The sequence below is a fragment of the Cuculus canorus genome, chromosome 9 (genome assembly GCF_017976375.1).
Source record: "Cuculus canorus isolate bCucCan1 chromosome 9, bCucCan1.pri, whole genome shotgun sequence".
Taxonomy (NCBI): Eukaryota; Metazoa; Chordata; class Aves; order Cuculiformes; family Cuculidae; genus Cuculus; species Cuculus canorus.
Window position 1 is genome coordinate 24459187 of NC_071409.1, and position 26611 is coordinate 24485797.

At 42.5% G+C, this 26611-nt stretch overlaps 2 protein-coding genes across 4 annotated transcripts in view; one reads left to right on the forward strand and one right to left on the reverse strand.

Moving 5' to 3' along the window:
* Positions 1-18330: 18330 nt before the first annotated feature.
* On the forward strand, positions 18331-21823 carry SSR3 (signal sequence receptor subunit 3). The gene is made up of 5 exons (XM_054074379.1): positions 18331-18534; positions 19206-19332; positions 19814-19912; positions 20846-20977; positions 21682-21823. Exons 1-5 carry the CDS (start codon positions 18396-18398, stop codon positions 21746-21748), a joined length of 564 nt encoding a protein of 187 aa, XP_053930354.1. The 5' UTR covers positions 18331-18395; the 3' UTR covers positions 21749-21823.
* Positions 21690-26611, reverse strand: part of KCNAB1 (potassium voltage-gated channel subfamily A regulatory beta subunit 1) — a 76483-nt gene continuing 71561 nt past the window's right edge. For all 3 annotated transcript variants that reach the window (XM_009559733.2, XM_009559734.2, XM_009559735.2), the window contains exon 14: positions 21690-26007. In XM_009559733.2, coding sequence (XP_009558028.1) covers positions 25918-26007 — 90 coding nt within the window. In that variant the 3' untranslated portion in view covers positions 21690-25917. The remainder of the gene's footprint in view (positions 26008-26611) is intronic.

Genomic DNA, 26611 nt, shown 5'->3' on the forward strand with positions numbered 1-26611 from the left:
TCCCCGAAGAGCCCTCCAGGCGGCTGCGCAGCGGGGAGGAGCTGAGGGGCGGCTGCGCAGCCGCCTCCCCGCCCCGGGACCGGGAGAGGCCCCGGAGAGCCGCTGGGAGAGCCGGGGAGGGAGGGGGGTGCGGGGTGCTGGGAGGGAGGAAATCACGGGATTGTAGAGTCGTGGAATCCTATGCACGTGGAAAGCAGAGACTTGTGGAATCATTGAATCCTGGAATCTTTGGAATCATACAATCCTAGAATCTTGGAAATCATGGTATAACATAATCCTAGAATCATGGAATCTTAGAATCTTGGAAATCAAGGAATCCTATAATCCTAGAATAATTGAATCCTAGAATCTTGGAAATCAAGGAATCCTAGAATCCTAGAATAATTGAATCCTAGAATCTTGGAAATCAAGGAATCCTAGAATAATTGAATCCTAGAATCTTGGAAATCAAGGAATCCTAGAAAAATTGAATCTTAGAATCTTGGAAATCAAGGAATCCTAGAATAATTGAATCCTAGAATCTTAGAAATCAAGGAATCCTAGAAAAATTGAATCTTAGAATCTTGGAAATCAAGGAATCCTAGAATCCTAGAATAATTGAATCCTAGAATCTTGGAAATCAAAGAATCCTATAATCCTAGAATAACTGAATCCTAGAATCTTGGAAATCAAGGAATCATATAATCCTAGAATAACCGAATCCTAGAATCTTGGAAATCAAGGAATCATATAATCCTAGAATCCCCAAATCCTAGAATCATGGAAAACAGAGAGTGCTAGAATAATGTAATCCTATAGTCATGGAAATCATAAACTTGTGGAATCCTAGAGTCTTGGAAATCATAGAATCATATAATCCTGGAATAATGGAATCCTAGAATCATGGAATCTTAGAATCTTGGAAATCAAGGAATCCTATAATCCTAGAATAACTGAATCCTAGAATCTTGGAAATCAAGGAGTTATATAATCCTAGAATCATGGAAAACAGAGAATGCTAGAATCATGTAATCCTATAGTCACGGAAATCATAAACTTGTGGAATCCTAGAATCTTGGAAATCACAGAATCATATAATCCTGGAGTACTGGAATCCTAGAATTATGCAAATCACAATCATAGAACCCTAGAAACATAGAACTGTGGAAAGCATAGAATCCTAGAAACATAGAATCCTAGTATAATAGAATCGTGGGAACCATGGAATACTAGAATCATGGAAATTACAGAATCATGGAATCTTAGAATCACACAATCATCGAATCACAGAATAGTTTGGGCTGGAAGGGACCTTAAACCCCATCCAGTTCCAACACCTCCCACTGGATCAGGTTGCTCCAAAAGCTGGCTAGCATTATGAAATTTTATTGACATGGAAAGTGACACAGCTTACATCCCAGCAAGGTCAACCTTGATGCTTTATAGTTGTTCACCTCAAGCAGCCAGAGTTGGATGTGCCTGGGATGCCCTTTCCTCATTAGAATCATTGGTTTGAAAGGAACCTTAAAGCCCGTCGAGTTCCACACACACACACACATGGCCGTGCCATGGGCAGGGACACGTCCCACTGGACCAGGCTGCCCAAGGCCACATCCAACCTGACCTTGAACACCTCCAGGGAGAGGGCATCCACAACTTTCCTGGGCAACCTAGGCCAGGGCTTCACCACCCTCATTATGATGAATTTCTTCCTAATGTCTAATCTAAATCTTCCCCCTTCCAATTTCAAGCCATTTCTCCTCATCCTATCACTTCAGGCCCTTGTAAAAAGTCCCTCTCCAGCTTTCCTGCAGCCCTTTCAGCTACTGGAAGGTCGCTATAAGGTCTCCGCAGAGCCTTCTCTTCTCCAGGCTGAACAACCCCAACTCTCTCAGTCTGTCCTCATAGCAGAGGTGCTCCAGTCCACTGATCATGGCCTTCTCTGGACCCGTTCCAAAGGTTCCATATCCTACTTATGTTGGGGATTCCAGAACTGGACACAGGACTTCAGGTGGGGTCTCACAAGAGCAGAGTAGAGGGGGACAATCCCCTCCCTCACCCTGCTGCCCACGCTTCTTTTGACGAGTCCCCGTACTGAACCCCCATCTAACAAGTGACACCAGGCAAAACTGACAGCGTGCCGGCTAGATCGTTCCCAACGGCAAAGGGATGAGAAATGCCTTTGCATTTCATTCACCAACGCTTGCGAGCCCTAGCGTCTCACCAAGCAGGATTTCCTCAGGCGACAAACCGCCTCTGACAGCGCAGGGACAGGCGTGCGTGTGTGCTGGCACGCCAGGAGGGAGCCGCTTCCCAGGACATGCAAGCTGGTCAGCTTAGAAGTCACGCAGCACGTTGGAATAAACAGTCCAGAACAAAGATAGCACTCTCAACTTCCAAATGTTACTGAATTTCACAGTGTGAGCTACTCAAAGAGCACTAATTAATGACTAAGGAGCAAACCAGAAGCCCATCCTGGAGCAAAGTGACCGTGACTCACTCTCCGTACCTACCCGGTGTGAGCTCACACAGGGCTGCTTGGATTCGAGCCTGCACTTGGTACTGCCTGCCACACGCTCTGGGAAAGAAAGCATGAAGTAGAGCAAATATAACGAATTACAGTCACTTACTATTTATTTACGTGGCATGTTTTGTAGGTGGAATTCACAAAGAGCCCAGTTCACTTTCTGCTGCCCAAAAGCCATTTGCGTGCTGTCATCTCTTGGCTGCACGCTGAGCGTGTGTGAGTGCACGGCGGGTCAGCTCAGCTGCTGGTGTGGTGGCCTGGGATGCTTTCCTGGTGAATCACATGCTTGTGTCTCCATAGGAAATTTTCATAGGACATGCCCATCAATTCACACAGACCTGACACCACCAGAATTAAGTGCATCTGCATCACTAACTTGACCGGATGAAATAACTTCTGAAGAGGTATATAAACTTCAGAATCTAAAATTTATGTTGCTGGAATAACTATTAGATGTGTTATTGTTTTCTTTTTATATAAAGCCAGTCTTTCATTCCTTATGCTGAGTGATTTCATGAAATTACATATACAGAAAACACAGGCATCTGGAAAGAAACTCGTTCTCAGACAGCATAAGCTTTACAGTGCGTGTTGAAAATGCTGCACAGCTGCATTCACAATGCAGGGAGAATATGCCATTTCAAGAACAAATTATACAAATTGAGGTTCATGCAATCGGAGCCAACTTCTTATAGAATGACACAATAGAGGCTGAGTAAAGAAGGCATCCATATCTGCCGGAGTTGAAAACAAATTATCATCTGTAAATTAATGGAACTCCTGAGAGTCTGAAACATCAGACAGGCACAGCCTTGCACTGTCTGGGCTCAACAAAACAAGAGCTTTACCAAGCACGGTGACTGGCAATGTGTCATATCCTCATTTAGTGAGCAAGAACTATACACACACTTGCATTTATCTTCTATTACCAGAGCAGAAATCATCTGTTTGCAATAGCTTATTTCATGCATGAGATATAAATAAGAAGCACATATGGTTGAACCACACACTAAGGTACACACAGCTCCCACTGCACTGGGAGTGTAGGACGTAACTGAGGAAAGGAGGAGGCCTGAAATAACCATCTTTCTCAAAACAAATGTATAATTAAAGGAAATACATCACAGTACACCATCAGATCATACACCCACTTCTGAGGTTACCCCACACAAGTATATAAAGAAACTGTGACCACCATGAAAGCATGACCTCATTTTTAAATACACGTTTAAATCTTAAGCAAGAAAAAGAAAGCTCTAATTATTTCTTTCAGATGGTAAACTGCATCAGAGTGAAAGCAGCAATTTACAAATCTGACTTCCAAATAATGAAGTAGTCAGTATGCACACTTCACTTGTTCCCTGATGAAAGAAGGAAAATGTCTTTGACTTAGATGTCCACGCTAAAAAAGAAGTTCTCAGGCTCCAACACAGTTTTTCCAGTGACAGAAACATGACCTCCTTCTCTACCTCAGTATTTGCATGATGAAAATTCTTAACTACTTAAAACGCATCCAATTCTAGGAAGGTTAAATGTCCTTTTCTGCTGTTTTAGATGAAGTGAAGTCAGCACATGTTGTGGGAACTGGAGGGATGCTGGGGAACAAGGCGGCACACAAAAGGTGCACTACAATGTCTCGGTTCCTCTTAAGCCATTACAGCTCAAGACTGTTTTGCACAGACTCTTGGTCTCTGTGTTTTCAGCAAGGAGGAGAGGAACAGTCACTGCCACAAGCTCTTATTTTAGCTTGATGTATTTCTGCTAAATAATCCAGCAGAAAAGAAAGCTGTTAAGACTCCACGTTCTCTATCTTGAGCAAGTTCTCCCCTCCCAACAAATTTAAGAGTGGAACATACCACGATTTGGAAATCAGGCACTGGTAAGAAGGGACCAATATAACCCAATTAATAAAGAGACCCAGAAATCGAAGTCTAACCTTTTGTATTTCGCATGTTCTCAGGATGCCTTTACCTTGCAAACTAACTCTTCGTGTACACACTGTGGAAGAAAGAATCAGAAACTGATGTCAAGGTACTTTTCAAGGGAAAGTAAAGGTTCCAGAAGGAGAGTGAAAACAGAGGGCCACAGCGATGCCAGATGCCCACACTTGCAGTAATACATGGGGAAAAATACCTACGGTTCTCATCACACAAAGGTAACACTGAGCTGTGCTAAGGGATCTTCTGCCATCAAATCCGAGGGAAAAAGACCACATCAATGTATATGCCTCCTTACTTGCTCTGTAGCAGCAGATATTAATGCTCAAAATAAGAAAAGGAATGAAAGTTGTTATTCTTAAGCTACTAAATCATTATCGTTATTTGCAGTAGAAAACAGACTACAAAATCATACTTTTATTTTAGTAAAAATACTGATTTCTGACTTATTTAGCAGTGGAATAGCAATCAATCTATTAATGTTTCACAGTACTGAACACGGGTTGTGCATTTATTATGGAAATCAATATGAAACTCAGGAATTCATCTGTGTAGCTAATTTTTACTGTAATGCTTTAAAATTAACCAAGTAGATGGTTCTTTTCCATACCAATACTTGATGAAAAGTGCTGATCACCTTCAAATAAACTTTCAAGCCCCACCCTTGTTCTGACGTGGACATGTGCCAGCAAGTCAGGTTAGGTAAGTACTAAGGGAAAAGAAATATCAATGATGCAGACAGTTTTTAAGTTAACAGATGGGAAAAGAGAATCTCCCATCATTTCACTCTGTTATCAGGATATGCTAACTCTTCCATACCTATTAAGACTTTTGCAATAGTCCATTTTTCATCACATGATATCTTAACAGACTCAACCTATTATATACAGATTGCTTTTTTCCTCCAAGCTGCATAAATAAAATGTTCATTTTTTTCTGTGCATATTTTTATCCTCCTTCTTAATACTAAGACTGGTAATTTTAATTGGGTTTTTTTTTTAGAAGTGAAAAGGGAAGTGTTTTATGTGTAGGTGAAATAATGGAAGTCGGTTTTCACTAATGAAAAGGAAAGGAGGGCAGCAAAGGTTTATTACCACCTTGGATTGTGGTAGCCTTTGCTGGAGGGACACCTAGTGGGCTGCATCTTGCTTCAGTCCCTCCTGAAGATTAGGAGGGCTGCAATTTCAAGGTCCAAACATGCCAAGATGAAATTTTGGATAATTAAAGTCTGCTTTCACTGGAAACAATCAACATTGACCAAATTTGGCCAGGCTGATACATGTAATATCAGGTCAGAAGGACCTCCAGGGAGAGCAAATGCTTCATGCCACTGCCTAGGAAAGAAAGGGACCCCACTTTGCTGTGGGCATCGGTGTTGTATAGCTGTGTTTTTGAAAAAGGCTGACTTCCACACATGGTCAGAATGCAGAATTGCTTCTGAAAATGCCATTATACTCAGAGCAAGATGATCAATCGGTAAATAACAATAGTAACTACTCCTCCTTGTGCCCTACTGCTACTGGGTAGAGCCAGGAATTTGCAATACTGAGCAGTATCGCAGATGTGATGCATTTGGCTTTTTGGAAGACAGCAATGACCTAAAACCACAATGGTTTTAAGAAAAATAAACACATGGATTATTCTACTGTTACTATCCACAAGCAAGTAAAAAAACCCCAAGCCCTCCTATTACAAGCTTGCACAGTAATCTAGAACTGGTGTAAATGGAAGAAGGTAGCTAGTTTACAGTCTTCAAAATAAAAATCTTCTTGCTAGTTAAATGACAGTGACTGTATGGGCGTGATTTTTTTAGTGAAACTTCATTTTCTTCTGCTTTACGCTGCTTAAAAGAAAAACATCGAAACTAGAATAGTTCCAATTCATCAATATTAGTAAATTAAACCTTTTGAATCCAGACTCAACTTTTATATTTGCAGCTCGCAGTAACAAAAAATAGTAATTGCCTTGGTCTCAAATTAACCTTCTTTTAATATCTTGCACTAGGAATTAGAAGTTTTAGAAGCACACCACTCTATTTCTTATTTAATAAAACCAGAAAATTTGGCGAAAACAGCATTTCTCAGAAAAAAAAAAATCTTATGTTATCCATATAAATATCACCACATGCAGTTTGTGCTGACTATCAGATAATCTTATCTCTGTAAGTGATTTATGATTCAATGCATGATTCGAAAGGAGGCCCTTTTCCTGGGAAATCAGTTAATCATTTCTGCACAATTATCTTACTGTCCTAGGAGTGTGGCTTTAGAGGAACAGACCTAGAACTTTGTCCCACACATGTGGCGAAGCACTTTAATATTTCTAGCATTAAAGTGCATACCAGTACAGTAACATTATATAACTTTAGCAGAAGTGTTACTAAGAGTTCCTGTCTATCTTATGAAACAAGAAATAGAATCATAGACTGGTTTGGGTTGGAAGAGACCTTAAAGATCATTACATTCCAACCCCTGCCATGGGCAGGGACACCTCCCAGTGGCTCAGGCTGCCCAAGGGACATCCAACCTGGCCTTGAACCCCTCCAGGGATGGGGCAGCCACAGCTTCCCTGGGCAACCTGGGCCAGAGCCTCACCACTCTTATGGTGAAGAAGTTCCTCCTTATGTCCAGTCTAAATCTGCCCCTCTCCAGTTTACACCCATTGCCCCTCGTCCTATCCCCACACACCTTTGTGATCAGTCCCTCCCCAGCTTTCTTGTAGCTCCTTCAGGTACTGGAAGGTCACTACAAGATTTTGGAGCTTTCTCTTCTCCAAGCTGAACAATCCCAAGTCTCTCAGCCTGTTGATAATTCTACCACAAAATAGAAACAGAAAAATATAACTCAAGTCAGCAGTCTCTCAAGAAGTCACCTTGCTAGATGGGCGTTTCTTCTGCAGCTGTACTATCCAGTGTTGTATTGGTCAGAGGGGAAAACTAATGATGCTTCAAAATGAAAATAAATAAATAAATAAACTCTCTAAACTTTGGTATTTCAATACATCGAGTGGGCATTTGCAGGGCATCGGGCATAAATTAGGAACAGGCAACAAGTGTCAGTACACTAAAAAAACCCCCAAAAGTCTAAATAGTAGTTTGTGACTGGACTGTGAAGACAGCTTTTCATCCGTGTCAGCACTACTCCTGGAAACAAGTGTCTCTTGTTCAAAATTAAGCATCCAAACTTGCTCAACCACAAAGTATCGTGTATCCATTTGTGTATCTGTTACAGACCAGAGAGACTCTCTGGGACATGATAGCATTCATCCAGTTTAGAAGTCGATTTAGATAACATGAGTGAATACATAAAATGATAGACAATATGCCCATGATGGGGAACGCGCCTTTGGTTTATACGGGATTTTGTTGAAGTGGTGCACCCTCTTGTGGAAGTCTCTTAGATCATTAACAGCCATGTAGACATAGTGAAGGCCAAGGCAATGCTTTGCCATCCTTTACTAAGTAACACCATGTAACTCTTGAGGTTTTTTAAGGTTAATTCTAAACTGCTGATGATTCTGGAATACGTGGATCCTGCCTCAAGGTAAGCCCTAAGGTGTGGATGGATGGCAATGCTTTGATCCTTCTCCTAGAGGCTGACTCCTATTTAAACTAAAGAGAACTAGAATGTTCCTTTAGAATGGCAGCGTTGGCCAACTAAAATTTAAACAGTTCTAAAATTAACAGCTAGTTCTAGCTAACAAACACACAGGTAGTTTACTATCTACATGCAAATAACGCCCATTCTTGAACGAAAAATTCCCATGAATTATAAAGGGAGACCTGGAAGGGAACAGTCCCACAGTATTTTACATCTGAAAAGCCAGCTAAGAGCTTCTCTCTATAGCAAATCTTCATTAGAGCTTTTGCTACCCTGTAAAACAATGATTCTAAAAGACCTGCAACACTCTTGAACAGCTGAAGGTGTGAATGAAGATCTCTGTAGATATCTCTTGATAAGGTCAATCCTTACAATACAAAAGAGAGTGCTATTAGAAATTTGACTGCTTTTTCTCCTAAGCTCTGTAGAAGTTGAACAGCAAGGAGGAAAACAGCACCGTTCACATCTTAAATTAGAAATAAAATAGACAAACAGAAGAAGTTAACATTAAATTCAACAAAACATTTTTCTTCTAAGGTGCAGGAGATGAAGAACAAAAGTCTGACACTTGGGAAATATTGTTAGCATTTAAATCTTCAAACTTAATTGTGCCTTCTGAAAAGGGCAATAATAATGGAAACGATTCACAAATATATTGCATGTATCCAGTGGGCTAGGAACAATTCCAGATCAGCTGAAGCAACGCAGTGAAGCTCTAACCCCGATTAATGGCACAAAACCATGTGGAAGAAAATGCAACGAGTCCTTCGTTTTGCCTAATACCTATGTAAGGAACCAACTAAAAGAGATGCACACATTGCTTTAGAAATCCTGCATGTCTTCCTTCAGTACTGCATGGCATACAGTTTGTGTCGGTGTTGATTCCCAAAGCCTCCCTGCTGTGGATATTGGGAGCAGCTGGATGGATGCAGTCTGCAGAACTCATAAATAAACCACAGCGTTAGATAATATCATGCAGAAAACGGCAAAAAGATTGCTATATTCAGCAGATGTTCTTTGTCTGAAATAGCCTTAGGTAACTATGAGTAGGAGAGATGCTCCACTCTACATTTTAGAATGTGAATATGCATTTGGAAGATAATTTCTTTACGGAAGAATAATTGTGTGGGAGTACACTATTAAATGCTTTATTTCTAGAATTCAGCAATCTGTGTGTTGCTGAATTCAGCATTCCAGAAGGGTATAGGACATACTGCCTTGCTGTGTTAATTCTACTCGCGAAGATTCTTTTTCTTTTACATTTCCTAAGTTTTTTTAAGCTTTTTAAATAGGAAAAAAACTTACCCTGGAAGAATTTCCTCTAACATATAGGTCCACGTTGAGTCTAGGCATGACCGGCCCACTAGAAAACACCAAGCTAATTCTGTTTTCTGTGAATGGATACATCTCCAATCTATACCAACAGCAAATGACAGGAACCTGAACGAGTTCTATCCAGCACTAGCTCCAATCTGCACCATGCTTGAGATCATTACAGGCATGCAGCTATACTGCTGCCAAGAACATTTCTGTACAGCTGTGCCACAGAAGTTTTGGACCGCTTTCCCATAATGCGGGCTTTACGTTAAACTCAGCAGATCCAGCCTGGAGAAGAACCAGACGACTGCAGACACCAGGGTGGCTGCCCGTGGTTAGCCTGGCTCCTGTCCTACGCGTAAGGTCTAGCTCCACACCACATTCCCGGGACCTAGTGCTGCTGCTGCAAAGCACACCTGCACATCCCTGGACCTTGCTTCCTTGTCACAGATATCCTGTGAGAGCTTTCTGTCCCAGCTAGGAAGTAGGGTCCTTCTCCGTGCTAGCAATGCTACAGCCAGCCTGACTCCTACAGAAACTTCAGTATCAGTTTTAATTTGATTTCTTCTTATTTCCAGACTTTTTGTGAACTATAACTGAGCTGAACCATTACCTGAAGTTCTAAAGCTGGCTGGATGTGAATCCTATGTACTTCATCCTGTACGGACCATTATAGTGCAGTGGGTATTACCATGATAAGTTCCAATGTTTGCAATGTGCAAGGCTAGTCTGTGCTACGTACGATTACAACCAGCCATTCCAAAGAGGAAGCAGTCACAAATATCCTCTTTTATTCGCTCATTCTTCACATGATACTTCACTTTCTACTTCATCCTTCTTACTTTAGATATTAGCATTTTAGGAACCGTCAGTACACAGACAGCCAACTCTTCTGACTACACATTATAGGCTAAAATTTTCCTGTTGCTAAGATCCAGAACAGGTTTTCCAGCTGCAGGAATGGGAACCCCAAAGAAAGTGGCACCAACCACCCAGAGATCCTCCTACACTGCTGAAGGATGGAGCAGTAGCAGGTGGGTGGGTGCCAGGATGACACACATTTCACACTCAGAAATCCCACCTGGCGGACTTGCTCCCACTAACAGGGATTCAGACTGCTGAAATGGACCGGCATAAATCCACTGCAGATCACCTGATATATCCCTAGCGTGGGGACTACATCTGAACTGCTTCTAATCTGCGTGCTCTCAAAGAGACACAAGCTGACCATTCCATATTTAAACATTTTTTTCTGATTGTCTGGCAGCCTTTATGCCTAAATATATAATGACTAAATGGATGGTTCCAGGCTTAGCTATGTAGCCAGCAACAAACCTGGGCTCTATACCAGTGCTTCACCACCTCAAGTCACAGTCTTAACTCATTTTGTCATCCTGCTGCCTACTGATTGTCTTTCACACACACAAAACACAATGTGGTAGGTCCGCTTATGCTAAAAGCTCAGTCATTTAACTCCGTAGAATAGTTTGGGTTAGAAGGGACCTTAAAGATCATCTAGTTCCAACCCCCCTGCCATGGGCAGGGACACCTCCCACTAGATCAGGCTGCCCACGGCCCCATCCAATCAAGAGGTTTGCTCTTACCTGTAGAATTTAATTACTTTCCAAACATTGCATCTGATATTGCTTTTGAAAAGTGCAGTCAGTTCCATGCTGTATCTGGGATAAATGCTGAGCAAGTCTGCCCCGTGAGAATCTATTAATAGACATTATTTCATTCATTCGGTTTACATGCAGAAGAACCTATCAAGGAAAAGTTCAAAAATCCTAAAGGAGGAAACTGGAGCAGATGACACCATTTCAAGACACCAAAAAATGGGTCACATATGCTACACTGAGCTCTCTTCAGGTATAGTGAGTGTCACAGAAATCCAGCTTTTAGAAATTAAAGGTGAGCATAGCAATCCATTACTTCAATGCAGTGTTCTACAAAAGAGAACAGCTCGTGAAGCAACAGCACTGGATAACGTACTCTACTTTCTTTACCTTGATGATTATTTCAGCTCTCCTTCTCTGTGTTAGGAAAAGGGAAGATAACTCTGACATTCTCCCCCCATCCCCCCGATGGAGTCACAGATTCTTCCTGAATTCACACCCAGATAGGAAAGCTGTCTTCTCAAAACTGTGTCTGGAAACAACACCGGTTCAAGACAGATGGTGCCAGTCCTCACCAGCCCCAAGACTGCCCCTCCAGCTGTGATAGCTGTGCTCTTTTAGGGGCTGCATTCTGAACCACACTGAGGAACTGATTTGGCTGAAAAACAACACAGCCAGATTATGCCTCCAATTTTAAACCTCAGACACCGCAGAATGCTTCAAAAAAAGCGCAGCACAGAGAATTGGAAAGCTTCTCATCCACCTAGTTCACAGGAAGACAGCAGAAGCTGCTCAGTTTATGAGCATCACACATGTTTATTCAAAGAAGGCTTCTCTTTTGTATTTCAGCAATCCCAAATCAGCTGATCCAAAACTCAGAACATTAATCCCTTACTGCGTGATAAATTTTAACACAGCCAAGTAAACCTGGGGATTTCAGAATACTGGAAGAGTTCTATTTTGAACAAAGAGGGGGTTTTCAATCTTAACTAAAGTGAAGCTTGTGCTCTGCTCTAATTCTTGGACATAGTGTAGTCCCCTGACTCTGGAATAAATGCCATTGAGAAAGTTAATTTGAATTTAGATTTAGATGTCAATCCTAGAATCATAGAATAGTTCGGGTTGGAAGTGACCTCAAAGATTATCTAGTTCCAACCTCTCTGCCATGGGCAGGGACACCTCCCGCTAGATGTGTGTCAGTGTAAAAACCTAGCCATTTTCCAAAATATGGAATTTATTTCCCAGCCAAAAAGTATTAGTCCCCTTCTAAGGAAGCAAAAAAACCCCAAATGGCTGGTAAGTAGACAGCAAAATTAGTAGTTGCAAGGTCAGCCAAGTTTGTGCTTTAGCTTTGGATTTAGGTTCACAAGATAGTGAATATGGAATATAAAAGGGTATTTTCATTTTAAAGGGATCATTCCTCTGGCTGTATATAGTAGGAGCATGTAGATAATGAACTGAAAACGATGCAAGGGAGTGCACAGATGCTTCAACTCCACGATAAATCATCAAATCCATGGTAAACACTGACACAGGGCCAAAGAATAAACTTAAAAAGAAGAAAATATACACACACCCCCAAGTACAACAGAAGATACAGCACTAGTACTATTGAAAAAACATGTGCGAGCATCTGGAGACAACATCAAAGAAATGAGGCTCTCCTTTTCTGCAAGACAGCTCAAGTCATTGCTGTCTTACTTTCTATAACCAGCTGAAACAAACAATTTTAAAATATCAGGTATCTCTTAAATGCATCTCTGAAGATTTACTCTGACCAACTAATGTTATAAAAGCAAAGAACAGAGAGGGTGTTTCAAAGTCCATGTGGGGAACATTTGTTTTGTTATAGAGATGTGAAGGGCGTGCACTGTAATTCTACACAGCACACAATGTTCTATGCGACTTTTATGAACATGAATTGTATAACAACACAGAGATCAGCTGTAATCACCACTGGGGTGACATGTATTTTAATCACAAATATTATTTTCCGTGGGACTCGGAGAGGACTCTTGCCAGTCAGTATTTCTCTTCAATACAACTGTTACTGCTGGAACGTGATAGTGATCACTAAGCTGAAAAAGGCACATTTCTATCTGAAGGCTTTTAAAAATTCTTCTGTTAAACAAGATGTCAGCTACCACGGTAACAAATGACAGAGCAATTCATTTACCTATAAGAAATACTGGAATGTCCTAATATTAACACTAGATGACAGCAAAAAAAACCAAAACCGGTCCTATTTGGTCTAATTACACACAATACATTAATCTCAAGGGAGTTTTTTTTCCACAGGTTTTGCAAGCTGAAAACCAGTCATCAAGAGCCTATGAATTCTATTAGAAGGACTGTACAAACCATCAAGCTGTAAGAGCTTGTAATCTTCTCAGCAGAGCTATTGCAAGAAAGAACCGTAGCTCAAAGCAATACAGAATTTTCAATGCTGTTGAGAAGCCTCACTTGCAGAAACAATCTGTGTGTGTTCCCAAGCGTGTAGGCATAGCTGGGCAAGCGTAATCAGAATCTGACAGAAGGGCCAACATGAAACACGGCAAATATAGTTTGAAAGAACTGTTACACAAGATTTTCTAATACATTAATTCAATGGAATGCATAAATAAAAAGAGAGCGAGAAATAAACAGATGTTCAGAAAGTTACTAACAAATAATAATCATGATGTCCAAGATTGTTCCCTGCGTAAGTACAGCCACATAAATAATCACTGGCATCCATCCTACCAAGGCTCAACTCCTCCCATCTCCCATACAGTCCAGACATCAATTACATTCTAGGTGTTCCACCACTGACCTAGAGATACGCAGGAGGAAAGGAACCATTACCTGGTCAGAACAACTCCGTGTCAGTCTAGTGCTGTTTACTATGGGAGCTACCAAGACTCACAGCCCTCCAGACCTAGGGCATCTATTCTTGGCGCTGTTACGGTGATGGGAAGAGCCATTCTTGTCAAGAACGACAGCTTTTTGGTTCTGTTCTTGACACACCTGAGGTTGCTCCCAGTCTGTGCTGTCTTGCAGGAACACCCCTTTCTGCAAATTAGGGATTTTTTTAGGATTTCAAGGGCTAACGGAAGAGATGACACAAATTAACCAACTGAAAAAAACCCCTAGTAATAAGTTATGGACTCATTTGTACTCATTTTTTTGGGGGAGCTGTAAGATAGTCATATTAATGAAAACCATTCTTACATGTTGGGACATTAAGACTCATATTAGCACAAAAGATGACAAAGCTTTGCTAAAGAGCAGACTTATTTACTGTTAATCACCAGTCTTGAAGATTCAACCTTCCAATCCAACCCAAGTGTGTTCTGGAGCCTATACTTCACACAGATACATGGCAACAACAAAATCGACCAAACAAATCCTGCTGGGAAATGCCACTGCCCCTGTCTAAAATTTTAAGCTTGGTTCATCTTAGATTTAGAGCAAAAGTGAGAGCAGTGATGATAATCCCTGTATTTTCAAAATATTTATCACTGCTTTTGTGTTTTATAAATAAATTTGTTAAGGAACATGCTTTGTGAGTTACAAAGATAACAGCATTAATATTTCTATTACCAGGAAAACCTTCGCTTTTGGGTCACAGAGCCATTGTTACTCTGATTTTTATGCCTTCTGTTCCCACGGTTTCTGAATGAGGATTCAGACAAGACGCAGTCAGCACAATGCAGATTTAGGCCCTTAAACAAAAACTTGAATTGTTTTGACAGAAAGTGGTGGCCCTATTTACTTTTGGGAAAGCAACTATGACATATTTAAAGTGAACGTGAAGCTTAGCTGACAGTTCCTGCATGCAATGTTCTGCTTAAAGCTACAGTTTGATGGTGCCAGGATTTTTAAAAAAGCAATAGCGCTCATTTGTTTTTTCAGGAAAATCTTGTATCATTTCACTGCCTAAAACAATGTTATACTTAATCTTTCCTAGAGACAGATGGTCACCAGGCAGATTTTATTCCAAAAGGAACAGCAACCTGCCCATGTAAACCCAAACCACGAACAAAACGTTAGGCTTAATCATTTTCCACCACAACACAAAACAAATTTTATCCAGATGAAAAGAAATCTATGCAAGAACAGAGTCAATGATCACATCTGAATCCTAAAACAACCTTAGACTTAATTTTGCCCATGATTTTCAACTACTTTATACAACTCCAACGGCATTCTTCAATAGGAAAGTTCTCATGAGTGGTAGCATTGATCAAACTATGATGTTACCTACTACCCACTCAGTGTTACCGTGTTATACAAAGACACCACAGCTGCTCTGCACTCCTGTTGGAACACCATCCTCAGGACAAGTTTCAGGATGCCATCTGGCAGGCGAACAGCATTCCCCACCAGTGGCAGCCAGAAACTGCTAAAGCCACTTCAGAACAGGTTACTATAAGCCATAAAGGCAGGGCATATGGAAAAGAGGCCTTAGAAGGAAGAGAGATCCATGTGTTTTAAGTGGCAGATACTCATGAAAAAGAAACGAACCAGTGAAAGTCGTGCAGTTTTGCAAGTCCAGTGAAATGCAGGCATGCATCTTTAGGTGCTTAAAGATCTTGAAATAACAATCCACTAAAACATCTCTGATGATCTCAAGATCACACAAGATCCACAAGAGAAAATTATTTCATTTAAAAAGTCAAATTTCTTATTATTTTAAAACAAACTTTGGTTTGCTTTGGGGTTTTTTTTTGTTTTTGTTTTTTTTTGGGGTTTTTTTTCCATTTTAAAGACAGCCCAGAAATATTTGGAAATTAAGAAGATACAGCTCAAACAATATTATAATCCAATTAGGTGTGGGAACATGTCCCAGTTTAGCCCCCTCGGCCAGGTCAGTGGCTAAACTGGGACCTTTCTCAGGACTGGGAGAGAGACTTGCAGGTTGGAAACGCTGAAACGACTTTAATACAACAATGATAAGAAAAGGAAGGTAATAATTATAAAAGAAAATTGGAATACATATGGGTATACAGAACCAGCTCAAACTCCTCAGTGCCCACACGTCACTGTGGGGCAGGAGCAGGGAAGGTCCTGCACTGGACAAGTGGCAGGAGGGAGAGATGGACTCGGGAACACGAGGATGGGTTCAGGGACAGACAGACAGACAGACAGACACCCTCGGCCATGGGAGAGAAGACCACTCCTCACCATCCCTAAGGTTTTATACTGAATCTGACGTGTATGTTGGCCAGGCTGGGTCACCCTGCGGGTGGGACCCCTTCCCACTAAGCTCCGATTTCCATAGGAATAGGTGTGAGCAGCAGCATCTCCTGCTGATGGCCCATTGCCTTGGTGAGAACTACCGGGCTTATCGCTGGCTGAGCACCGTGCAGAGGAGCTCCAGGCAAGAGGAAATGGCTTCGAGTTGTGTTTGGGGAGGTTTAGATTGGATATTAGGAAATTTCTTTACTGGAAGAGTGGTGAAGCATTGGAACCGGCTGCCCAGGGCAGCGGTGGAGTCACCATCCCTGGAGGTGTTAGAAAATATGGGAATTGGTTTAGCAAACACGGTGGTGTTGGGCTGACAGTTGGACTGGATGATCTTAAAGGTCTTTTCCAACCTTAATGATTCTATGATCCTATAATTCTATGATTCACAAGCTGAAGTTTTGAAAAAGGATTAGCTGAAAAGCCAGAGAATATGTTCTACTTTAACCCCACCCATCACCAACTGCTCAACAGCATTAGAAGCACCTATGAAGACCCATGCTAACATCAGGATCTGGGCAGAGAAGAGCCAAACGGGGCAGATAACTTCATTTACAGGAGACACACACCACCTGCTGACTATGGCACGGAGCACACGTTTCCTATCGCGAGTACGTGACCTGTGGCATTTCTCCCGACCACAGGCAGGTTCCCCTGCCCATGCGACAAGGAGCAGCGGGTGGATGAGGGGGAAAAGCTGGGTGTCCGACTACAGCAAGCAGGGAGCCACCAGCCTGCCTTCTGTGCCACCACCACGACCAGTACTCATGGGTGTTCCTGCTGGTACGCTGAGCTCCTGCACACCATCTGATGGATCAGCTCACCTGGCTTGGGAATCCCTAGTGTAGAGGTACTTCCAAGCCAGGAAGGGACATCCATTAGCAGAAGCATAACTCCCATAGCAACCTGTAGATGATATGACATCAGCCATACCATTCTGCTAACGTCCTTTGTCCAACACACTTTGAATTACAGAAGTCCACTCCCAATTTAATCTTGGAAATTTATTCCACTGACAAACAGCAGAGCCCTACTACCCTGAAGTGCTTTATAAATCACCATCATAATGAATTATGATTTTTGGTCAGATAACCTTATTTTCAGCTTGCATTTCCTCATTGTGTACATCTAATATCTTTCCTTGCAAGCAAAGAATATTAGGAAATGGCAGGAGGAAATAAGTAGTAAGAATGGCGTGGATTAAATTTTAAAGAGCTACACACTTTGTTAAATAAAGTTTCCTGAGAACTGTAAAACACCCTTAAGGAATTCCCAAGACACAAGCAGTGCTAGTGGCCCCAGGCCACCGGGTTATCATTCCCGAGGCTGTAAAAGCTGTACCCCATCATCGGCAAGCCCTCCACACTTTCAAGCAAGTCGTGACTGTTAAACCCCCCAACATTTCAGAGGGGCTTCTAGCCGAATGCATTAAAAGAACACCGTGCCAGCTTTTGTACTGGTTCAATGGAAGCTGGCATTTGGGTTTGTCCAGATGAAAAAAACAGGAGGGTAAACACGCTGATTCGCTGCAGTGCCTCAGTCCTTCCCCCAAGCTGAACCCCCACAGCCTTGGCAGCCCCGGGGACGGCTCATTCCGTGCGGCCACTGGCACCTGCGGCTAGGCACGGGGCTGGGGAGGGGGCAAAGCCTGGGGAGGGGGCTGAGGATGAGGCAGGGGCTGGGAATGGGACTGGGGAAAGACAGGGAATGGGACTGGTGATGGGACCGGGACAAAGGCTGGGAACGGGGATGGGGCAGGGAGGAATGGGGGTGGGAGAACGGGGGAATGAGGCTGGGGGAATGGGGCTAGGGGAATGGGGAGGGAAATGGGGAGGAGGTATGGGGGGGGAAAGGGGGAGGGGAGAAAGGGGGGCTAATGGGGAGGGAGGAATGAGGAGGGGGAATGGGGAAGGAGATGGCGGAATGAGGAGGGGGGAATGAGGAGGGAGATGGCGGAATGGGGAGGGGGGAATGGGAATCAGGGGCAGGAGCAAGGGATGGAGATGGAGCCACAACAGTGCCAGCGTCCGCCACAGCCGGAAGGACCCTTGGCCGCGCACCGCCCCGGAAGTTCCTCATGCCGGTCCTGCCCCTTCCGGAAGTGCCGCGTGCCGCTCCCGCCCTCCCGGAAGTGCCGCGTGCCGCCGCCGGAAGCAGCCGCGGCGGGGAAAGTTGTGGGCAGCCGCGTCCTGCCATGGCTCCCAAGGGCGGCCCCGGCGGGCGGCAGCAGTCGGAGGAGGATCTGCTCCTGCAGGACTTCAGCCGCAACCTCTCCGCCAAGTCCTCCGCCCTCTTCTTTGGCAACGCCTTCATCGTCTCCGCCATCCCCATCTGTGAGCAGGGGGAGGGCTGGGGGGGGGCCTGGCGGGGGTGGGGGGCGCAGGCCCCGGGGGGTGCAGGCTCCGGCAGAGGGAACGGGGCTCCCTCAGCCCGTCTCGGGCTCCTCGCCCCCTGCCGGGCACGGCTCCTGGGCCCCGCCGGCGCTCCCTCGCCCTGGGCCCCGCCGGCGCTCCCTCGCCCTGGGCCCCGCCGGCGCTCCCTCGCCCTGGGCCCCGCCGGCGCTCCCTCGCCCTGGGCCCCGCGGGCGCTGAGCCCACCGCAGGCGGCATCATCTCGGCTGACCCTGGGCTGTGTTAGAGCCGCCGAGGGAGCCGGTCCCGCTTGGATCAGCGGGCGGGGAGGTGCTTATGTGGTATGTGAAGATGGTCGGGCGGCTGCTGAAAGTCTGACGTGTCATTTTCATCGCTGCCTGAAGCTGGGGCTGCTGCGCACCTGAGCTTGACGTGGTCTCCTAAGGCCCCTTTCAGCCTAAAGCAAAGTGGATTTCTCTGTTTAGAAATACCTTTTAATGTAGTTCGGTAGTTTGAAGCTCCTACAAGTGATTTTGCAGGTGCTGGCAGAGCAAGTACTGAATTACAGCGCTAGTAAGCTGCATAAGACTCCAGTGAGAGTGTTTTACTTGGAGAAAATAAATGCTGAAAATGTCCTTTTTTTTCCTTTTAAGGGCTTTATTGGAGAATATGGCACATGGATCTCGTTCAGTCTGCAGTCTTGTACAGTGTAATGACCCTCATCAGTACCTACCTAGTCGCTTTTGCATACAAGAACGTCAAGTTTGTTCTCAAACACAAGTAAGTTTGGTGGCTGTTTGAAGTAGAGTTTATTATTAAAAACTTTAACAAAACCAGCATTTATCACTTTTTTTTATGAATAAGTGTGTCTGAAATGTTAGTCCAAAAACTTTTTCCCGCAGAAGTGTCTCTTAATTGGTTTCTGTCATCTCTCTTCTATTTATTGAAATAGACAAGACTTGTCAGTGAAGTGTACAACGAACAGCAAAACTACTTTGTTCTCGGGTGTGCTGGTGCAAACTACATTTGACAAATACTTTTAGTAATTTGATTATTACTCGTTCCTTCAACATGGCAGAACTGTTTCCCGTCTTGCCTTCTTGGCAGTGTGAGGTTTATGGCTAGACTTAATCTTTAAGGTCTTTTCCAACCTAAACAATTGTGGTTCTGTGAACTATTATTCTTCATTGTAAATAAAACTTCGTGTAACCTCAGGGTTTTTTTAGTTCTCATTTGCCAACTTCAGTGGTGTTTTTTACAGGGTAGCACAGAAAAGAGAAGATGCTGTTTCCAAAGAAGTTACTCGCAAGCTCTCTGAGGCAGACAATAGGAAAATGTCTCGTAAGGAGAAGGACGAACGGTAATCCTCTCTGTTCTCTTCATTCTCTTCATTGTTGTAATGCCACATGCTATCTTTAAGGCTTTGGGTAGGATACTGGCAACCCTTGCTTGGCCATTGTTTCAGTATTCTGGTAAGCATAAGCTGTATTGTCAGGGCTTTGTTCACCTATAAAGCTTTTTTGAAGTTAGTGATCAGGTCTTTATCAATAAGGTTGTATGAGGCAGCCTCTCAGTCCTTGAGCTGCAAAGCAAAACCACTTATTGTACAGGCATTCTAATAACTCTAAAGAGTAAGCATAGCAGCTGTCTGTGGAAATGAGGAAAGCTCCTTTTCTTAAGGACGGACGTGCAGTGTATTTTGCAAAGTGACAGGTAAGTTCCTTCAGGGTAGTGTTTCCATATGCTGCTGGACTGCACTGCCATCGCTGGTTGTACTTGCTGCCCCTCACAGTTTGCAGTGGCTCGTCCTGGTGTGCAGATTCCCAAAGGAATAGCTCACACTGATATCCAGGCCGTGCCTGGTGAGTGCATCAGGCAGTACTTGGTATTAGAGTAGACACCCATTATGTAGAAGATGCAAGGATGTGAACTGTCAGCTCTTTGGAGCAATAAGCCCTTTCTTCCCTTCTAATTGCCAGGCACAGTGGTAGCACTGAATAGATACAAAAAAATCTGGTTTATAAAAAGCCTGGTATAGGTTTGATGCACCTGGTGAAAAAACAAGTGTAAGTCACTTCAGTGTACAAGTGTATAGTTCCTGCAGGGTTTTGTCTTTAACTGAATCAGTTAACAGGTAGTTCTTGTTGTGGTCTGTCCCTTAGAAGCTGGCTACGATGAGAGCAGCCCTGTGTGGCTTAGTACAGCTCTGGGTGCCGGTCACTTTGTAATGATGGGTGTGCTAGGATTTGCATTGATTAAGTATATTTGAAACAGTGTCTTTATTTGTCCCTAGAATTCTGTGGAAGAAGAATGAAGTGGCAGACTATGAAGCAACAACTTTTTCCATCTTCTACAACAATACTCTCTTTCTGGTCTTGGTCATCATTGCTTCGTTTTTTGTGCTGAAGAACTTCAACCCCACTGTGTATCCTTTATTGCCATATGAAGCAACCACAGTCCAATTTCTACTTGTCACTAATAGCTGTATTTGTCATGTGGTTGTGAGCTTGTTGGTGTGTGCAGTTCATCGTAGTACCACAGTTTAGAAGCACTTTAACATAAAAATAGAGAATACCAAAAAAATCTTCCAGCCATGTGTAAGTTTAACATCTGACAGGAGGTGTTTTAAGGACATCACTTGGACAGTACAGAGAAATCCGTACAGCTTTGTCATTTCATTTGCAGTTGTGGAATGAGGAAGCAGCTCATGTTCTTGCAGAAATGCTGTCAGTGTTGATCACCAGGTTCTGTTACCTTCAGGGTTGTTCGGTTTCAGTAAATCCAGGAGGAAAATTGTTTGTTACTTAAGTAAATAAGTATTGCCAATTGGGGCTGCATACGTGGGATAAAGATCTGCAGTTCTTAACTACTAAGGCTAGTTAGTAGTATAACTACTTTTAAGAGGACAGGCTAAACACTAAGGGTGTCTTAATTTTGAAGTTAAGTACCTTTAGGTGTCCTGCTAACGGCCTTGATTGGAAGCTGTTATTTCAGGTTATATTGCACTTTTAGAACTCCTACAAAGAGAGACTATTTAAATTCCTTCATTTTCATAAAACTTCTCCTACATGTCTTGTACTGAAGAAGTGGTATCTTTACAAGTAAATATCCTTAACCTTTTCACTACAGAAACTATATTCTGTCTATCAGTGCCTCCTCTGGACTGATTGCTCTGCTATCTACAGGATCCAAGTAGACAAAAAAAAATCCTACACCCATTTATTGCTGTGAGAGGGTTCAACTGCCGTACAGAAGTTTAAGGATGGAATAGGAATATGTTCTTTTATGGCATGACTGCTTGAGGGTATAGGGGGGAGGGTGTGCATCCAAAATGAGTGAATTATATTTACTTTTGGTATCTTTACGTGAATTAATTGATTTTTTTACTTGGCAGTGGAAGGCAGTGGTGTGTGAGCAGTTACCAGACATAATCTTGCAGAAGCTTTTCACAGGTGTGACGGTACTATGTGCTGTTAGACAAGTGCACAGCGAGGAACTGCTACACAGCCGCACAAACAGCTGCGCTTAAAACCTCTAACAGCATTCCTGGGTAAATTCAGTGACTGAGCCAAACTTGTTGGTCATAAAAAGTGACAATCCACCATTTATCATTGTAACTTGAGAAGTTTTAATAAAAGCGAGGGGTTTTTTGTCATTTAGTTCCTTGTAGTGCCTTTCTTAAAATAGGTATTTTCATGGGCCAGCAGTGAGTACTGGTTTGTCAACAATTCTTGCTTCCAGGAGAGAGAAGTCTTCTACAAGTTAGCATATGTACTGTTTTAATTGGAAATATTCCTCATTTTTAAGTAACTTGGAGTCAGAACAAAGCCTAAATCTGCTAGAAAAATGCTTTTGAAGGGATTTGAATGTAATTTTTTTTTCATCTCTAAAGTCATAAATAGAAAAAAACCCAGCCAGTTTTCTTAGCATAGCTTAACAAAAATGGTTTAGCTGGCTCTTTATAATGGGTTTATCAGGCAATCCTTTGCCTTTTTTACATGCTATCAGTAAAGCAGCTGTTCTGTTAAATGCTAAACTCCTCTACTATTAATGGAATTCTATTGTAGAAGTTACAGATATAGCCATTACAGACTTAAAATCCTGAACTGGGAAGACAGAGGAAGCTTATAATCGGATTTCATGTCACAATTACTTTGCTGATCTTTCCTTCAGTAAGATTCATATTTATGTAATATATAGCAAAATGAGGGTTCTAAGTGCGGGAAGCCGTGTGTTGGCTTGCCTTAGTATGCCGAGTTTGTGATTTCTCTTTCTGACAAGTGTAAAAGCAAGACAGTCTCACAAAACTATTCCCAGATTACCCAGTGCCTGCTGACTGTTGTAATACTTCTCTCTTCAGCATTCGATCTCAGCTTCAGTCTCGGCTCTCCACTGCATAATTGACTTTTAGTTTGCTTCCCAGTCAAGGTAACGCAATTTATGTGCTAACATTGGGAAAATTCCAGTGGGTTTGGTGCACTTTAGAAATTAACTCCCTAGTCAGTCATTTAACACTCTTCCAATGAGCTTGTTTCCCTCAAAATTTATGATTTTTTCTTTATTGCTTCTGCCTGCTTATTTGCTGCTGAAAGGAGACTTTGCATATTGTCGGTGCCTGCCTTGCATCATTTTGCTTTCCTTGGCCCATCATTTATTATAAAGGAAATAAGCAGTAGGTGTTTCTGTCTAAGTATTTACCACATGTAGAACTTCTAACTTCTACAAATGGTCAGAATCAAGCGTGATTCAAAAGTGATCAAACTGTGTAGCAGAAGTGCACAGTACTTAAATTCGGGCACATGAACAGACAGCTCTAATAATATACTGATTTTAGTTGTCAGTGCTGGCAGGCATAAGACAGCCCTACCGGGTGTTTTAGGAGGCAGCAGACATATTTTTTCAGGAAATCTGCTGTCTGGAGAAAAGCAATGTGAAGCAGCACTTTGTTCTGCTATTACTCTCAGTTCGTTGAGTCTTTTATTAACAGCTTTTCATCGTACCTTAGGTTTTGATATTGACAGCTGCCAAGGCCTGCAGCATAGCGCGTGTCAGAATTTTTCTGCAGAGAGAGCTTTGCAGCACTGACAGCCAGAAACAAAAGCAAGTAGGTTGGTTGGTTGGTTGGTTTTCTACAGCAAGCCTAATCTTTTCTGTGGACTTCTTCACAGAAAAGTGCTTGGAATTGGCTTTTGATTTTTGCTTGCTTTTGAGGTTGGTTTGCTGTTCATTTTTACCCCTTGCTCTCCCTGCTGGAAGCTGGACCCAGTTTCTTAAAGCTTAGCTTAAAGCTAAGCTGCTGCTTGGCATCTGATTGCCCTCAGGGCGTTAGGCAAACTAATGTTTAAGCTTTTGCTCTAAATAATGCCGTCTGATTTTCAATTAAAAGAAAAAAAAAAAAGGTTGGCAATTAATGTATTTTGTAATACATTGTTGGATTCCCACGTATCAGAGATGGGGAAGTGAGAACCTTAAATTGTACCTCCAGAGGTAAGAAAAGGAACTAGTCTGCTACTGCAAAAAAAAAATGCTATTAAAATAATAAAGCTGTTAACTGTGTAATGATCAAAAAGCCTTTGTGCTGCTCGTGAGGCAGATTAAGTACTTAAATATTTAATTTGCACCACTTACACTGCAAAGCTGTGCAGGCCTGTGGAGGCGATGCCGGGTGAGCAGTGCTGCAGCGACAGGCTGCCCTTGGCTAGCTGAGCTCCACCAGCAGCTGGGCTGCAGGAGGGTGGTTTATTTTGAGCTGAAATGTTGTATACGACTATTGTCTGCCTTAGGATGCTCATTTCTGAAGGTACCTGCTCCGAGATACGCAGCCAGCCCAGCCCACCCTTCGCTCCTCAGCTGTACCCACTCCGCTGGTCCTTACCGACATGGGTACAGCTGAAGATCAGTGTTCTCTCGTGGAACAATACTCACCCATCTTCAACGTAAACCTTTGCTGTTTCAAAATCAGTCTCACTGTTAGTAACAGGTCTGTAAGTATAAAATCAGATGCACGAAATGCTTTTATTGTCTCCAAGCAGAAGTCAAAGTCAGACTGCAGTTCTGAATATACAGCAGCTAAGTTCATTTACACATACCATAGGTCGTTGGATTAAATACAGGAGAAGACAACTCAAGTGTTGGTATCTCTTAATGTGGCCCACTGAACGCTCTGCAGATGTTCTGGAGTTGAGAGGACTGGATACAAGAATCCTATAAATACAGCGCAGAGCTGTGCTCCTGGGAAGCACAGGCCCAAGTATACGTTCAGTACCAGTAAGAAATGTTTACTAAAATCATAGGTGCGTTTTACAAAGCAAAAACATGACACGGTTCTTGAGATGGGCAAATTAACACATAGATGTGCTTTCTATCAACTGCTGTAAAGGGATGAAGTGCTCACAAAAAAAACCCTACCTGCTTAAAATGTGTTTTAAAAATACTGAGCATTTACTTATGTCCAAATCCAGAACAAGTTAAAGCAAATGTGACCTTCCACCAAAATACGTACCTGATTATTTTCTGGTATTTTTCAGCAGCTAAATATTATATATAAGTATCTACATCCTTAGCAGCTCAGGAATACTGAGATTTGCAATAGCTCTGTCTATGAGCAGGCAGCAGTAGAGGCAGATTTCTATAGATGGAAACCCCAATGTTTTATTCATGGCTTTCCTGGTTTATGTAGAATTAGAATTTTTGTAAACAGCCATTGGTTTTTATTACCCTGACATGCGTATTTGGGTTTTCCAACTGTGCTCTTCTGGCTTGTACTCAGAAATACTTCCCAGGAGCACACTGCAGCTGAAATAATTGTATAGTTAAGAGCTGAGCTATCTGATTTCTAACTAAGCCTCTTATTCAACTGCAAACAAAATCTGAAGCATATATTCAGCATAAAAAAGGAAAATTGAGCTTGCCCCTTCTTTCTGTTAACCTGAAGAAACGCTATAGTTGAGATTTCCCAAATGGGGTTTTATTAAAACCTTAAGTTGTATCTGGCTTTTCTTCATTGAAAAAATAGATCTGTACATCCTTCTTTAGTTACCAAGTACCTGAAGGTTAGAAATTATTTTTTGCTTTACATGTGTTTTTCACAGCACAAGCATGAGGTGCTAAGAGTAAAGTAAAAATTAATGAATTCAGTTGAAGGTAAGAAAATACAAGATTATTCTTGTTTAAAAGAGAGATCAACTGTGCTTTTAAATTTCACTGCAGATTAGTAGCAACAGCACACATCTTGAAGGACCCAGTGACAGTAGACACCGAGCAGCAAGCTGCTGAATGATTCTCATGACCGGATATTAACTCGGGGCTGTACTTCTGTACAGAGCACGATTTAAACCATGCAGTCCAGGTAATTCATGCATTGCATTATGATCTGTAGTCCTTCTTGCTGTAGGGCTTATTTCCCAGAATATTATCTATTTCGTTTACAATATGGGATGTCATCTTTGGAAGGACCTAGGGGCAGAAGAAAACAGATGTTTAATCAAAGTTCCATTAAAGTTTTTTCCAATTTAAATGTAGATTTTGTCATTTAGTGTTTCCTCTGGAGGTTTTTTAATGACAGATACTTAAACATTCACCTAATAACTTTCTCCCTCGAAGTAACAACTACTGTATTACCTTTACTGTACGAGAGAATCATAGAAGTGCTCCTAAACATTATATGCACAATATTACTTGGCTGCAGTGGAATCCGAGCTGCCGGCAAGAACGTCAAAGGAAGCTCTTGTTTGTGAAAAAGCAACAGAGAATAATTAAGGTGGGTGCAAGGGACACGTGCCCCATGGGAGATGTGGCACTGAATATATCACAACGCATCCTGGAAGCAGATCGTGTGCTTTTTCCAATACGTTAAACCTGCTGATGCCACCCTTTTGTTGCTGATAGGACTATAAGAATCACAAATAGTGTTTAAGTCATGATGAGGCACCATAGGTTTGCCTAATTAATGAATGTAACTGGAACTGGAAGATGTCGGAAGCAAAATACAAAGTATTAAAACTATATTAAGAGGAGTGGGCTAGACTCAGAGTATGCTGGTGTCACCTGCAGTGGGAGC